This window comes from Nelusetta ayraudi, unplaced genomic scaffold (genome assembly GCF_046127955.1).
Source record: "Nelusetta ayraudi isolate G7.1 ecotype Tasmania unplaced genomic scaffold, CSIRO-AGI_Nayr_v1 ptg000009l, whole genome shotgun sequence".
Lineage (NCBI taxonomy): Eukaryota > Metazoa > Chordata > Actinopteri > Tetraodontiformes > Monacanthidae > Nelusetta > Nelusetta ayraudi.
This window is the reverse complement of record NW_027466059.1, coordinates 1,383,302-1,396,749: the sequence shown is the minus strand read 5'-3', so window position 1 is coordinate 1,396,749 and position 13,448 is coordinate 1,383,302. Positions and strand designations below refer to the sequence as shown.

Sequence of the window (13,448 nt, the reverse complement as noted above, 5' to 3'; positions counted from 1 at the left end):
AAGTTTCGATTGTGTATTATAATAAATACTGTTTTTAAAAAACAATTTCCAAAATGTGTTGCATTTGTATGGTCACCAGAGAGAGACATGATTTGATACTTTAAAAAAATACTCTACTTTTATTCATTAGAACAGTATATTTGCAATTCATCTTTTTATTATTATTTTAAATGATCACTTTTAAGAGGTAGGTGGAGAGTAGAGTAGGGGAAATTGTGGGTGGGTTGACTCCACTGTGGGCTCAGGTCCATGTGTCAGGGTGCAGCCTTTGAAAGATTAGTCATTTTGGTGGCTCACTCGTTCACTCTTGTCTGATCGTACACACACATATACAAAATTAGATAAAATCATCCACAATGGGCGGAGTCACAACAGATCATAACAACATTATATTTTCCAAACCCTGCTTTCAAAAATGATAAATTACAGCCATAGATAATGAATCTACATACCCGGTGCAAAAAAAGACAATGTTGATCTGCTTAATGCATTCAGTTAGTGTGCTGTAAATTGGGGGCGTCGACCACTCTGCTCCGATCCACAGCTGTATTAAAGGAATTGTTGCGGTACATTCCGCTGATCCCCAGGCTTTTGGTGAATTTCTGTGACCTTGGGTGGTATGATACTGGTGCAGTCGCTGCATTTGGAGGGCGACGGCCGTAGTCATCAGAAGTAGTCCTGTACAGTAGATTCTGAGGCCTCGCCCATGGAGTTGTCTTCACATCCTGAACTGCAGGAGCCTTCTGGCAGGTAAAAACTGGGTTTCCAGGGTCCAAACATCCTTTTGTTTCTTTTTCACTTTGCTCCTCTTTAGGGGCTGACATCATTCAATCCTAATAGAGAATAATTAGTTAAGGTGAAACAAATCACAAAGACAGAACAAAGAGCTCAACCTTCTTGGAAAAATCAAGATGAAAGTCACATGAAAGGCTATGCATTAAAGAGGAACCCATTCCAAAAGCTTTTAGCGGAACCTTTGATGATCTTTGATTGTATAAAATATAGTAATGGCCTTATGGAACACATTTAAGTAATAGATATGGTGCCCTGTGTTATAGAGCAGGAGCAGCAGGCAATACTCACATTTTTTGATTTGTCTTTTTTCCTCTCATAACATAGCTACAGAGTGTATTTAAAAAAAATAAATATATATATATATTTTATTTATTTTTTTTATTTAATTTTATTTTATTTTTTTAACAAGATTGTTTTGTATACCTCTGAAAAATATTAAGGATACCAAGCGCTCAACAAGTGTAATATTTTATTGTGGCTAAAATAGGACCAAAGTTACCTCATTGAAGATCGCCAAAAAGTCGGCTCTCTTATTCAAAACCAGAAGGGTAGTCTGATGAAAAATGTTCAACTTCGTACACACAAATAGATAAATAAATACATAAATAAATGAAAGACGTACTTTATGCTTGAATTGACCGAAACAGATTCGGTGACGAGGTAGACTGGTTACCTTGGAGGAGCCAAAACACTGCGAGTTGCGTTCATTAAAATTCGAATTCACCAGTATTGCCACGACTACAAAGTATATACGTCTGTAAGCGTTTGTTTCCTATCATAGTACCTACGTTGATATTTAAATTCTCAATCTCACTGTTTTACTCCCATATACCATTGAAGCATAACCTCACTTTTAACAAAGATAATACTGTTTATGTGTCACGTTCGCGGCGTACTACATTCGCTTATCGTACCTGAAGGCATCGTTTTGCCTCATCTTCTCGCGTCATTTAATGACGTACAATTACCGCGCCTGCCGTAATCGAGTTGATCGTTTGGTTTTGTCGCCAAGGCTCTCTTAAACAGTGTTATCAGATAACCACAGTGCAACTGATTTATTTGCTGAAATATCAGAAGTGCATTCTTTAATTTGAGGTTTTCTTCGATGATGGACAGCGAAATTCAAAGAGACGGAAGAGTCTTGGACCTGACAGATGATGCCTGGAGGGAAGACAGGCTGCCCTACGAGGACGTTACCATCCCTCTGGTAAGTAATTAAAACGAAAAGTAGAATAGAAATAGAAAAGGAGATTGAAGTGCAGTAGATAAAGGTAGGAGTGGCAGATAGACTAGAGTGTATTGAGTTATGTGTTCATTCAGCAGTTTTCATTGACGAGCTTTTTTGTGTCACCGTTTTTCCTATCAGAGTGAACTGCCCGAGGCTGAGCAGGACAACGGAGGATCAACAGAGTCTGTGAAAGAGCAGGAGATGAAGTGGACAGATCTGGCGCTGCAGAGCCTGCATGAAAACACACCAAGTTCTGGCAGCTAGAAGGCTCACCTGGAACTGGACTTTTGGGTCAAAATTAGAAAGGGAGAAAAGCTGGTGCCACATTGGCATATTTTACCATTGCATGTTATTTTAGGGTGGTGGGGGTTTCTGAGAAAGCAGGGGGTTTTTTTGTTTGTTTTTTAATGAATTGCATAGGTATATTGTTTTTCTTGGCGGGCATGTTTATGATAATCAGAAAATATCACATTTAATAATGTAAACATGCATGAGGTTTCACTGATTCTATTGGATGAACAAATACATAACATTTTGCAACAGTCTGGACACTGAAACAGCTAACGACTAAATTGTAAAGTAAACCTTCAGATCTATGTTGAAATCCACTTTGTATATATATTTTTTACTTAAGAGTCCAGATTGCAATCTAAAATATTTCAAAATAAAGTAATTATGACAAATGCTATTGATGTGCTGAAATAGTCACATGTGTTTAAGGCTTTTTTTTTTCTTTTTTTTTAAAACAAAAAAAACAATGGGTTTTTATACCCTTCATCACTGTGCTACTGTAAAACTTTGCTATCAACACTACCCAGTGCTGCGTCTGAACATGAAGAACTCAATGCTATGAGCTTTTATGCATAAAATTTTAGTGACAATTTATTTATTATATTTATACTAAAGTTCCCATATATTTGCCCAGCTCAGGTCTGGCACATCTGGCAAAATCTTTTGCAATGTTCATTTGTGCTCAAGCCAGACATGAGTTGACCTTTGAAATATCATTTATGCAACTTGTTTTTCCCCAGCCATGACCACAGAGTAAAACATAATACCATCCATCTTATTACACTGCAATGCCGTCCATTTTATGATACCACTTCTCTTGCACTCAGGGTCATAGGGGCACTAACTTTGGGCAACGTACAATTTGGACAAGATTTTCACAAGATTATCCTACATCGGCACTCATTACTATGTACAATTTTGAGTTGCCAAGTAACCCTAATGTGCACTCTATGATATACCATAACATATTGCATCAAGACAACATATTTACAGTGAAATCATTTTTAATTATAAGTGGCGACAAATACAAAACTCATTTTCAGACAACAACTTGGAAAGGATTACAAACACAAAGTAACATTATGAAGACGTAGGGTGCTGATGCTGCAGACTCCTCACTGACAGCAGCTGGTGTCACATGTCTTCCCTTTGCACACGCAGCCAGAGGCGCACTTGCTGCAGCCAGATGGGCAGCATGAGCAACAGCCTGCAATGACAATGTGGAGGACGTGGTTACGTCATTGAAAGGATGCAATGTCGCTTCTACAGACATTTACGGTTGACATGGTTATATGGGTTTAAGTATTTTATGTCAATAATGTGAAAGCTCTCTGGAAAGCTACCGTCCATTCATAATTCAGTGTATGCCCCCCCACCCATAAATATATATTTAAAAAAAACAAAAACAAAACAACCATAGTCAACCACTGGCGTTGCATATTGCACATTTGTTAGCAAAACGAGTTATTCTGAATATAATCAACAAGGGGACGATATTCAACAAAAGACACCTACTCTTCTTGCAGGATGTGCAGGAGCAGTTTTTGCAGGTGCAGGATCCTGCGCAGTTGCAGGTTCCACCTAAATGCACATCCACAAGACAGGATCAGTTTCGTTTTCATTTGCCAACGCTACATTAGACCAGACGAGACAATTTATGAAGCAGTAAGCTGAGACAGCGGTGCTACTCACTCTTAGCGCAGTCGCAGGGGTCCATGGTTTCTCAGCGGATAGTAGCTACTCGTTCCTTTCAAGGTCAGACGAAGTCCTCTCGCTTCTCAGGATGGATCTGTGTTGTGGCTGACAGGGAAAGGGGCGGCTGTTTTATAGCGTCTCGGGAAAATCAGGACCGGGTGCAAAACGCGCATGTCACGCTGCACACCGGCCAGTAGTGAATGATTACAGACACGAAACAAGAGGGTTGTGCACACGATGATGTGCCGGATGACCACCCAGACGTAGGAGTGCAGACATTCCCAGGAAGATGTTACGTAAGGCCACAACGCCTAATTGTTCATCTTTTGGGAACTGACTGGGAAAAACTGACGTGTTCACTCGGAAACATAATGTCATGCTGTACTAAAGAAAGCGGGTTATAAGGACTCAGCAGATTCCCACTTCATTGGTATCCTCATTAGGGCGTCACTGAAAGACTTTGAATACATAAATATTAATATATATTTTAAATAAGTGACATGGCACCTGCCAAAGTTGTTCATGGTGGTGTTTACTAGGGTGGCCGGAAAGTGCATGTAGACTTTATGTCTCCAATGAAGCAAACTCTTCTTTGAAATGTGTCTATACTATTATATACGTTTTTTGTTGTTTTTTGTTTTTGTTTTTTTACACACGTCTCACGAACTGGTAAACAGCAATTATTCGGTAATGTTTTGGTGCCTATGCACACGGCACCACCACTTCCGGTTGTTGCGCTCACTCCCGCCGTCCTGCACCCGGCTGCTTCACAGAGCGCTTGGGAGCAAAACCGTCAGTAAACAAGCATGTCATTGTAACCGGTGCTGCGTTTAAGAACCACGTGCAGTCGGATTTTTTTCACTTCGCCGTTCGTGCGCAGGAAAAGCTGGCCTTTTATATTTTGTTTTGATCAAATGTCAAAGTCAACAAAGAAAAAATACAACCCACTAAAACTGATATGTCTGAAGACATAGTTAAATGGATCAGGCTTGTTACTGAAGTAAAAGAACTTTGTTTTCTTACTGTAAACAGTCAAGGAAAGTAATCCCACTTCTTGAACACTTAACATAATATTTTTAGTTACTGCAATAACGTTTGCCTGTGTGTTTTAATTTTGGTGTACACAAGCATTTTTAAAACATTCATGTCCAATGGGAGTGCTTGCACTCATACATCTCGTTCTCCTCTTTCAAGTTACGATGAGAGCCTGAAGGCACCAGTGTCCTCTTTTGCACTCGCCACTGACTGCGTCCTTCCCAGCACATCCATGGTAGTGTGTGCAATGTGTACATACTTGTGTGACACAACGGCCTTAAAGTGATGAAAGTGTAGAACGGAGTGCAAAATTTTCACCAACAAAAGTGGAAGATAACAATGAAAATCACTGCTCAAGTCACACAGATTATGATATATTACATTGTTATATATTACAAATATATACATGATACTGATGATATTATTATGTTTAGTTGTGGTTATTAGTATTTGTAGTTTAGATGTTTGTGTTGATTAATATAATTAGTTTAGATGTTTGTTTGTAATAATATGATTATTAATATAAACTGTTTAGATCATTGGCTGACCTACTCATAGGAAAAGGCATTGTTGCTGGAGTCACGCAGGGAGCTCAAGAAGAAACAGTGGGAGGCACATTCCTCACAAACTGGTGACCCTGGGGGACAAGACGATGGACAGAGAGCTAACTGACTTTGCGACCACCATAAAACTTTATAACCCGGTCATTTACAGGGGGGAGAACTCATGATCCATAGGAGGCACGGGGGAGAGGAACCTGTGACCTCAGGCATGTCTTGCACCGTATTATTTCAACAGGTCACGCTGGAACCAATGACGGATCATTTGGCTCCCTGCCAAATAAGGACTTGTTTCCTGTTGCAATCAGTAATCAGAGACTTGGAACAAAGGGCCACGAGACTGGGTAAACATACGGAGTGAAGATATGGCTGTCTGCAAAGTGCAACACATGATCCATGGCTCAGTCTGTGAGAGGGACACATAGGCACAATCTTGTCAATGAACGCCTTTGTTACATTATATTAACATGAAAGTGGGTTTGATTGGAAACATTTGGATTTTTGTGATTAAAAGGAATAGACTCCTTGATTGATTACTGATCTATTTTTAAAATGTTGGGGGTCCTGTTTCACCTTCTACCTGTCAACTTGGCTTTCAACTGACTCTCTGTGGCAAAGTAAACATTCCTAATTTAAATGGGGAATTAATAACGTTTCAATATCTTCCCTTTTCTTCTTGTGAATGGAAATTCCTGAAAATAGCTTAGAGACACCATTAATCATTTAAATTGATACATAATGCATTAAGGGCACATGTATTTTGAAAATTGAAACTTTATTTTACAGTTTGGATTACATGATTTCAACATAATAATATTATTACAGTTATTGTAATATTATTCATATTATTTTTTCAATATTTCCTTTCCTATTAAGGAGCATCATTTTTGCTGATGCTGACATGGTTCTTGGCCTTGTGTGATAGTGCATACAAATGTACATTCTGTATTACGTAATAAATTTGCTCTGAGAGTTTTTCTTCCATGTGACCAGATATGTCCTGAATAAGCAGCAGCCTGTAGCGTAGAAGCAGCCATCTGGGCTTTGTCATGAAAGCTGTAGGAGCAACAACAGGGTCTTCCATACTGTTTTATAATAAGCCTGTCTATATATGGACTCGTCAGAAATTGTATTTTATTTTACTAAAAGCATAACATTTGGAGAAGGATGATTTGTTATGTACTAACAGATTAATATGGTGATAATAATAAGATACTCAACGGAAAAAAAACATATTTTCTTGTACAGCAAAATAATCAGTACAATCAGTTTGTGCCCGAATCAGTGTGTAGAATCTTCAACTTTACTAAAAGTCATTTTAAGTATTCAATCTAATCTGCCTGCACCTTACAAACAAAGGGAGGCCAACCAAACAGGGATTCAAACTCAAGCCTTGTGTTTCCGTGTCTGAGTCCCTTTCTTTAAAGACTTAGCGAACCACTTTCATCCTCAATGAATGAATTTTCTTATGAATTTGTTTTATCTTTAGCAAAATGTAGAGTGCACAGATATCAGAATATCAGTGAATCAACGTTAGGACGTCTACAACAGCTGCATAGTGAAAACTACTGCTGTTGTTTTTCACATTCACTTTCCGGTTTAGGTTGAAAACAAATTCTAGACTCACAAATCTTTACAACCAACATTTGGGTCAAAACTGAATCGACCTTTACTGCGCTTGTCCAGCCTTTGTCATGAGCTTACGAACGTCATCATGTGGGCCCTTCCCCAGCAGGGCGGAAGGGTATCTGTAGGAGCCTCCTAGATGATCCCATAGTGTAAAGTATTGTCCATAGTTGTAGTTGAAGAAGAGGTGGTGGTCCACGTGGTGTGCAGCACCATTGATGAGAAATGTCAGAGGGCTGGGGATGCGGTAGTCTCCATCATGTATTGAAATAGTCCAGATATTGACAAAGACAAAAAGTGAGAGGTAGGCCATCTGTAATGTGAATAAAATACTGTTTATACATCTTACAATAATCAAACACAATAACAGTGTTGAATTCAGCACTGTATTTACCCCCCAAAAAACAATGAAAAAAAAAAACAGTTTTAAATAACTAATTCTGTAACCCCCTTCATGTCGAGTACCGGTAAATCAAGTTTGGTGGTCAAGTACCTTGTTTAATGGAAATATGAAAGGGTAGAGGTGATATGGTAAGCTTTGCAGGAAGCCGTCGAGTGGGTGGAAGGCGTGGCTGGCAAAGGGTGTTGGAATTTTGAATATATGGTGTTGTTTATGTAAGTACTGTGGGCAGATAAACACAGAGGTGTTAGGAATAGGACAGGTATAAAATGGGTTAACAAGGCACACAAAGCTCTGGAGTAGGTTGCAAGAAATCTTACTCAACAAACATCCACAGCGATTTTATCCAAAAAGGACGAGTCCAAAGAATAATCACCACAATTACCTAACCACTGTTACTATCTTCTGAGTTGTTCAGCTCAGGGAAGTTGACTCTTCATGTCACTTACTCCAATTACAAATAAACAAATTATAAACTTAATTCTGAAGGAGTTAAATCAGGAGTCACCAACGTGGTGCCCGCGGGCACCAGGTAGCCCCCAAGGACCTAATGAGTAGCCCGCAGACCCGTTCGAAAAATTGCACAGCTCGTTGAGCTGCGTCTAAAATTGTTCAGTCATTTTTGATAATTATTGAGAACTCATGAGCTTGATAAGTGTCTTCACATAGATAAGTATCATTGATAATAATATATAACTCAGTGAGTTTGTTATTTCTGGAGAATCTAGCAAACTGGTAGCCCTTCATATGGCTCAGGACCCATGAGGTAGCTCTCAGTGCCAAAAGGTTGGTGACCACTGAGTTAAATGCAGGACACATTTGACCAGATAGCTGCTTGTATTGTCATTTACTGGTAAAGAGGATTACCAGGTGTTGTTGTTGTTTTTTAAAGATCAAGCTCACCTTGTAAATCTTTGGATGATGCATTACTCGATGTATCCAATAGATGCACATGTCGGTGAAGAACAAAAAACCAGCAACGCTCAGGAAGAGGGCAGGCCAGTCTGAAATGACATTAGATTTGGCTAGAGCTTTTTTTTTTTTTTGGAACTTGCAACTTTTGTTTCGGTTTTGCGTCAACCCACCATTCAACGTTTCAGTGATGTTGTCATACAGTTTGCTGCAACCCCTGACCTCCCAAAAGAAAAGTGCCACTGTGGGAAAGCTCATCCAGAAAATAGATGTGATTCCAAGTTGAATCTCCTTTCTGACCTGGTTCTGGATCAGACACACAAGGATGTTATCTGAAATAGTTTTTAAAAGTCACAGTTAAAATTAATAATTCTTATTTCAATTACGATGGGTCGTTATGAAAAAATAACGACAATATAATAGTCATCATAACATTATTAATAATGAATTTAATTGATCTACAAACATATCCCTGCTGCCTCTCTTCAACATACTTTAACAAAGTGACGATGTTTCATGAGTTTGTGATCAAAGACACAATAGAAACTAAGAGTCCCAAAGCCCAGGTAAATCAGCTGCGCTCCAAGGGTGGTCACCAACCACAGGCTAAGGATCTGACGCGTGGCCTCATGTTCGGGCCACGAGGCTGGGTAAACATACGGAGTGAAGATATGGCTGTCTGCAAAGTGCAACACATGATCCATGGCTCAGTCTGTGAGAGGGACACATAGGCACAATCTTGTCAATGAACGCCTAATCTAGATAGTAATAATTCAGCGCCCATGCAACAGGAAGAAAACTGTAAACAACAAAGTCAGATAACAAATTTGGATTAGATTCCGTTGTGTCATGACATAGCAAAAATATCATTCCCAAGAATCGTAAATGCAGTCCGCATGGTTATGTATATTAATATTTACATGACTTGCAACTCAAAAGGTTTTTTTTTTTTTTTTTTTTAAAAAGTGGTGAAAGAAAGACATAACATGCATTTGTACTTGTCAGCGCAAGGCCAGCATTAACTGCTACCAAACACCATATATGTATGTATGTATAAATATTGATCGTCTGGTGTTGGAAAAAAAAAAGGTAATTGTTGAATTGGTAATTGCTGCATGGCTGACCTGCTTTAGTTCCTGGGTCAGACGTCTGAACGTGTGGTTCCTCTTGGAAACTGTATTCCTTCCAAGCAGGGGTGTATCCAGGGACAGACGAGTCTGTATCTGCGGTCGACTCGCTCATCAAATTACAAGCTTAGTGTCAGTAGGCATCTTCCAATCAGATCAGTCTTTTTAAAAGGTTTGTCAAAAATATCTTTTTACACAGACTTAAAAACAAAAACGTATGTGTTTGAACCCATGAAATGACACTTCAATATAAAATGAACGAGGCATTACAATATCCAATTGTAAATAAACAAACGTCAACAAGTTGTTTTTTTACATAAACTTCTACTGATTTTTCACTAGTCCCATTCCAGCATATACATTTTTCTTATGCCCTCCAATAACCCTAAATTTTAATCTCTCATGCAAGGGAAAGGCTGTGATCTTTTTTTAGAGCATGTTCCCCGTCCCATGCTGTGCTTTTGGATCATGTTCCTGCTGAACTTTGCTTGCCCTCGCTTAGTTAATGTGAACAACTTGTGCGCAGTTTCACATGATGCCAGGCCAGTGCTTTTCAGTTTTCCAGTACCTTCTAAAAATTTTCACTCCGCACTAAATTTTTTTTTCTGAATGAGTCATGTCAGTCACATGACTCACCTCGGTGAACTCCTTTGTGCATAATTACAAGGAAGCAAGTGTCGAGTGCAAAAAGGGGGCGGGGGCTTGTCATGTGGTGAATCTCAACAATTATACCAGTTTATTTGATTTTTTTTTTTTCCTTATGTATTTATTTATTTATGCATGTATTTATTTATTTAAAACAAGAAAAAGAATACTATGCATTAATGCACAGTCACAAATATAAATAGAAAAAAAATACAATAAGCTAATTAAATCACAAGACAGACCTAACCAAAAGACAGACCTAACCAAAAGCACACAGGGGAATTTCTCAATATGGTAAATACATACTTCACGGTTACTATATTAGTATTATATTACATTTAAAATATCCCTGATGTGTGCAGACGACCTGTCTTTCGCGTGTACACGTCACGTTCGGGCGCTTTACTTTAAAGTTGGAAAGATAATGGCAGATTGGAAATTCCTAACTTTGACTTCTCTCGCTCCGCTCCAGAACGGCAGGTCGTGCGCACAAACCTGTGTCTGACCGTCTACTATTGTTGTGGGCGTTTTTGCACCCGATGCTCTTCCTCCTGGATACATATAAAAAGGCGTCTTCTCATCCAAGACGACAATAGACTCGTTCGAGCATCACGAAATCGAAGCGGCGACTTCTTCAACGGGACAAGAACGCACTGAAAAACAATGGACCCTTGTGATTGTGCCAAGAGTGAGTATTAATGGGATTCTAGGCTTTCCGATGCTTCAATATCACAGTTTGCCAACGTCGCTGAAATTTGTTTGCGAATTTGTTTCTCCAGGTGGAACCTGCAGCTGCGGAGCATCCTGCACCTGCACCAACTGTTGCTGCACCAGCTGCAAGAAGAGTAAGTTGGACAACGCTAATTTTTAAGATTCGTATTACTCGTATGCTGCACTCAATAACAATATTCACTTAATTTATCTTGCTATGCTGTTAATTGGCCACTGATAAATTGCAGTGGAGCTTCAGATGCACTTTGCCAGGTGTTCTCAATTGATTTAATGACTTTCACTGAAGACTGTATTTTACAATGGGGACCATTTTTGGGAAAATGCTGATGCTTGACTTTTCTTTTTTGTTTATGGTAACCGTATTAAAAATGTAACTGAATCCTTTGCAGGCTGCTGCCCATGTTGCCCAGCCAACTGCAGCAAGTGTGCTTCTGGTTGCGTGTGCAAAGAAGGGAAGACATGTGACGCAAGCTGCTGTCAATGAGGCCCAGCATCAGAATTCTGGATTGCATGTTATGAGCTTGTGTCTTTAACATTGAAATAAATGTGTGGAAAAATGTACGTTTGGAAATGTTTCTTTTCTTTTTTTTCACGCAAGCTGCATGTCCTGGAAGTATTTTTGCTGGGCTAGAGGAAAGCAAAGTAAAATGGGGCCCAGTTTGGACACAAACCACATTGAACTTTTAGTTTAGAATAAGAAAATTTCTTGAGTTCCACTCTTCTTTCAAGTTTAGAATTGGAACGTTTCTTGAGTGCAAACTTTATGTAGTGATGGGGCATGACATGAACTGGGTGAGAAACCATGCTGTTGCAGTTTTGTGGCATTCTGCTCAAGACTAGAACTTTAAAATAAGCTTACAGTAATAAAGTCATACAATGAGATCCATGTTAAATGCGCTGATTGTCTGCATTTTTCGTCCCAGTACTCGCTGCGTGTTGAGAGAACAAAGTAAGACTAAGCCCACATATGTATAAACGCCATCTTAAACGTATCACACTACTTCCTGTAAGCAACCGGCTTGTCGTAATTGGGTGAAAACTACATTTGCTATCACGATAAAAACGTACTGCGTCAAACTATTGCGGAACTTAAATTCGATTGTGTACTTGGTCGAGACGGAAAGAGCGATACACACACCGGAAGTGTCCCTTTACATTAGTGCGTCGGTCTTGTGTTCGAGTCCAGTTTCTTTTTCACTGTTCCGACGTCTTAGGAATTCTCTCTAATTTGACATTTTAATTGAGAGACTTAACAATGCCGAAGGTCGTGTCTAGAAGCGTTGTGTGCTCAGATACCAGAGATCGAGAGGAGTACGACGACGGGGAGAAGCCTCTTCATGTCTATTACTGCCTGTGTGGACAAATGGTGCTAGTACTGGACTGTCAGATCGAGAAGTTGCCTATGAGGCCCCGGGACCGAGCCCGTGTGATTGACGCGGCCAAACATGCCCACAAGTTCTGCAACGTCGAGGTGGACGAGAACGCGTACATCAAGAGAGCCGAGGGCATAGAGAGGCAGTACCGCAAAAAGTGCGGCAAGTGCGGGCTGTTGCTCTTTTACCAGCACCAGGGGAAAAACAACCCGGCCACCTTCATCGTGGACGGAGCCGTGGTCAAGTTCGGACAGGGCTTCGGCAACACGAGCGTCTACAGCCAGAAGCAGCCGGAGGCTCCCAAGAAGGTCCGCGTCATGATGACCAAGCGGACCAAAGACATGGGCAAGTTCAGCTCCGTCACAGTGTCCACCATCGACGAGGAGGAAGAGGAGATCGAAGCCAGGGAGGTCGCCGACTCGTACGCCCAGAACGCCAAAGTGATCGAGAAGCAGCTGGAGAGAAAGGGCATGAGCAAGAGGAGGCTGCAGGAGCTGGCTGAGCTGGAGGCCAAGAAGGCAAAGATGAAGGGCACCCTCATCGATAATCAGTTCAAGTAGATCCTCAGTCTGAGTGACGCTGTGACAAATTGAACTTATGCCGCACATCTGCTTTTTGACCTGTAGAAGTTGGAGCCCAACTGCCCAATGCAAGGAATGTGTCAGACTTTTCAGCACAAAAGAGATGTTTTTGTTTTTTTTGTATTCTAATCCAATGACGTTGTACCCTGCTTTTTTACTCAACGTATGACCATTAAACATTCTTTGTTATTTTTGAATTTTTGTGTTTCATGATGCTTGTGTTGATATTTGACTGGAGGGGCTTGGAGGGTAGGCATGTGTTTAGATGTTTTCAAACACACAACACTGTCTCACGAGAACTTTAGACACAAGGGTCCAAGAATGCAAGCAGACAGTTAACCTTCACCTGCGATACTTAGCCCATTTTAAGCATTAATACCTTGGAGAAAAAAATACCTTTTTATTTCAGCCTGCGTTTTTGCAAAGGTTAAGGTTTTCTAACTACAGG

At 40.1% G+C, this 13,448-nt stretch overlaps 5 protein-coding genes across 5 annotated transcripts; 3 read left to right on the top strand and 2 right to left on the bottom strand.

Annotated features, from left to right (window-relative positions):
• Window positions 1–1,744: 1,744 nt before the first annotated feature.
• Window positions 1,745–2,750, top strand: anapc13 (anaphase promoting complex subunit 13). The gene is made up of 2 exons (XM_076019250.1): window positions 1,745–2,002; window positions 2,162–2,750. The coding sequence occupies exons 1-2, from the start codon at window positions 1,901–1,903 to the stop codon at window positions 2,285–2,287; spliced, it is 228 nt and encodes a 75-aa protein (XP_075875365.1). The 5' UTR covers window positions 1,745–1,900; the 3' UTR covers window positions 2,288–2,750.
• A 335-nt stretch (window positions 2,751–3,085) lies between these two features.
• LOC142883924 (metallothionein B) lies at window positions 3,086–4,161 on the bottom strand. The gene is made up of 3 exons (XM_076019252.1): window positions 4,007–4,161; window positions 3,830–3,895; window positions 3,086–3,521 (listed from the first exon to the last, which is right to left on the bottom strand). The coding sequence occupies exons 1-3, from the start codon at window positions 4,029–4,031 to the stop codon at window positions 3,430–3,432; spliced, it is 183 nt and encodes a 60-aa protein (XP_075875367.1). The 5' UTR covers window positions 4,032–4,161; the 3' UTR covers window positions 3,086–3,429.
• Window positions 4,162–7,260: 3,099 nt separating this feature from the next.
• On the bottom strand, window positions 7,261–9,931 carry LOC142883918 (lathosterol oxidase-like). Its single transcript, XM_076019247.1, has 6 exons — window positions 9,667–9,931; window positions 9,037–9,254; window positions 8,716–8,848; window positions 8,534–8,634; window positions 7,724–7,852; window positions 7,261–7,543 (listed from the first exon to the last, which is right to left on the bottom strand). The coding sequence occupies exons 2-6, from the start codon at window positions 9,244–9,246 to the stop codon at window positions 7,274–7,276; spliced, it is 843 nt and encodes a 280-aa protein (XP_075875362.1). The 5' UTR covers window positions 9,247–9,254; window positions 9,667–9,931; the 3' UTR covers window positions 7,261–7,273.
• A 915-nt stretch (window positions 9,932–10,846) lies between these two features.
• LOC142883922 (metallothionein B-like) lies at window positions 10,847–11,605 on the top strand. The gene is made up of 3 exons (XM_076019251.1): window positions 10,847–11,002; window positions 11,094–11,159; window positions 11,436–11,605. The coding sequence occupies exons 1-3, from the start codon at window positions 10,978–10,980 to the stop codon at window positions 11,528–11,530; spliced, it is 186 nt and encodes a 61-aa protein (XP_075875366.1). The 5' UTR covers window positions 10,847–10,977; the 3' UTR covers window positions 11,531–11,605.
• Window positions 11,606–12,163: 558 nt separating this feature from the next.
• On the top strand, window positions 12,164–13,197 carry steep1 (STING1 ER exit protein 1). The gene has a single exon (XM_076019232.1). The coding sequence runs from the start codon at window positions 12,302–12,304 to the stop codon at window positions 12,977–12,979; it is 678 nt and encodes a 225-aa protein (XP_075875347.1). The 5' UTR covers window positions 12,164–12,301; the 3' UTR covers window positions 12,980–13,197.
• The last annotated feature ends 251 nt before the right edge of the window (window positions 13,198–13,448 follow it).

What these genes read in the sequence shown, in the direction of transcription:
- anapc13 (XM_076019250.1), top strand. Translation starts at nt 1,901, where the DNA reads ATGATGGACAGCGAAATTCAAAGAGACGGAAGAGTCTTGGACCTGACA. An exon ending in AGGACGTTACCATCCCTCTG is followed by an intron (nt 2,003 to 2,161) that starts GTAAGTAATTAA and finishes TTTTCCTATCAG; the next exon opens with AGTGAACTGCCCGAGGCTGA.
- LOC142883924 (XM_076019252.1), bottom strand. Translation starts at nt 4,031, where the DNA reads ATGGACCCCTGCGACTGCGCTAAGA. An exon ending in CCCCTGCGACTGCGCTAAGA is followed by an intron (nt 3,896 to 4,006) that starts GTGAGTAGCACC and finishes ATGTGCATTTAG; the next exon opens with GTGGAACCTGCAACTGCGCA. An exon ending in CTGCACATCCTGCAAGAAGA is followed by an intron (nt 3,522 to 3,829) that starts GTAGGTGTCTTT and finishes TTGTCATTGCAG; the next exon opens with GCTGTTGCTCATGCTGCCCA.
- LOC142883918 (XM_076019247.1), bottom strand. Translation starts at nt 9,246, where the DNA reads ATGGATCATGTGTTGCACTTTGCAGACAGCCATATCTTCACTCCGTAT. An exon ending in AACATCGTCACTTTGTTAAA is followed by an intron (nt 8,849 to 9,036) that starts GTATGTTGAAGA and finishes TGTCTGATCCAG; the next exon opens with AACCAGGTCAGAAAGGAGAT. An exon ending in TCATATTTCCATTAAACAAG is followed by an intron (nt 7,544 to 7,723) that starts GTACTTGACCAC and finishes TTCACATTACAG; the next exon opens with ATGGCCTACCTCTCACTTTT.
- LOC142883922 (XM_076019251.1), top strand. Translation starts at nt 10,978, where the DNA reads ATGGACCCTTGTGATTGTGCCAAGA. An exon ending in CCCTTGTGATTGTGCCAAGA is followed by an intron (nt 11,003 to 11,093) that starts GTGAGTATTAAT and finishes TTGTTTCTCCAG; the next exon opens with GTGGAACCTGCAGCTGCGGA. An exon ending in CTGCACCAGCTGCAAGAAGA is followed by an intron (nt 11,160 to 11,435) that starts GTAAGTTGGACA and finishes AATCCTTTGCAG; the next exon opens with GCTGCTGCCCATGTTGCCCA.
- steep1 (XM_076019232.1), top strand. Translation starts at nt 12,302, where the DNA reads ATGCCGAAGGTCGTGTCTAGAAGCGTTGTGTGCTCAGATACCAGAGAT.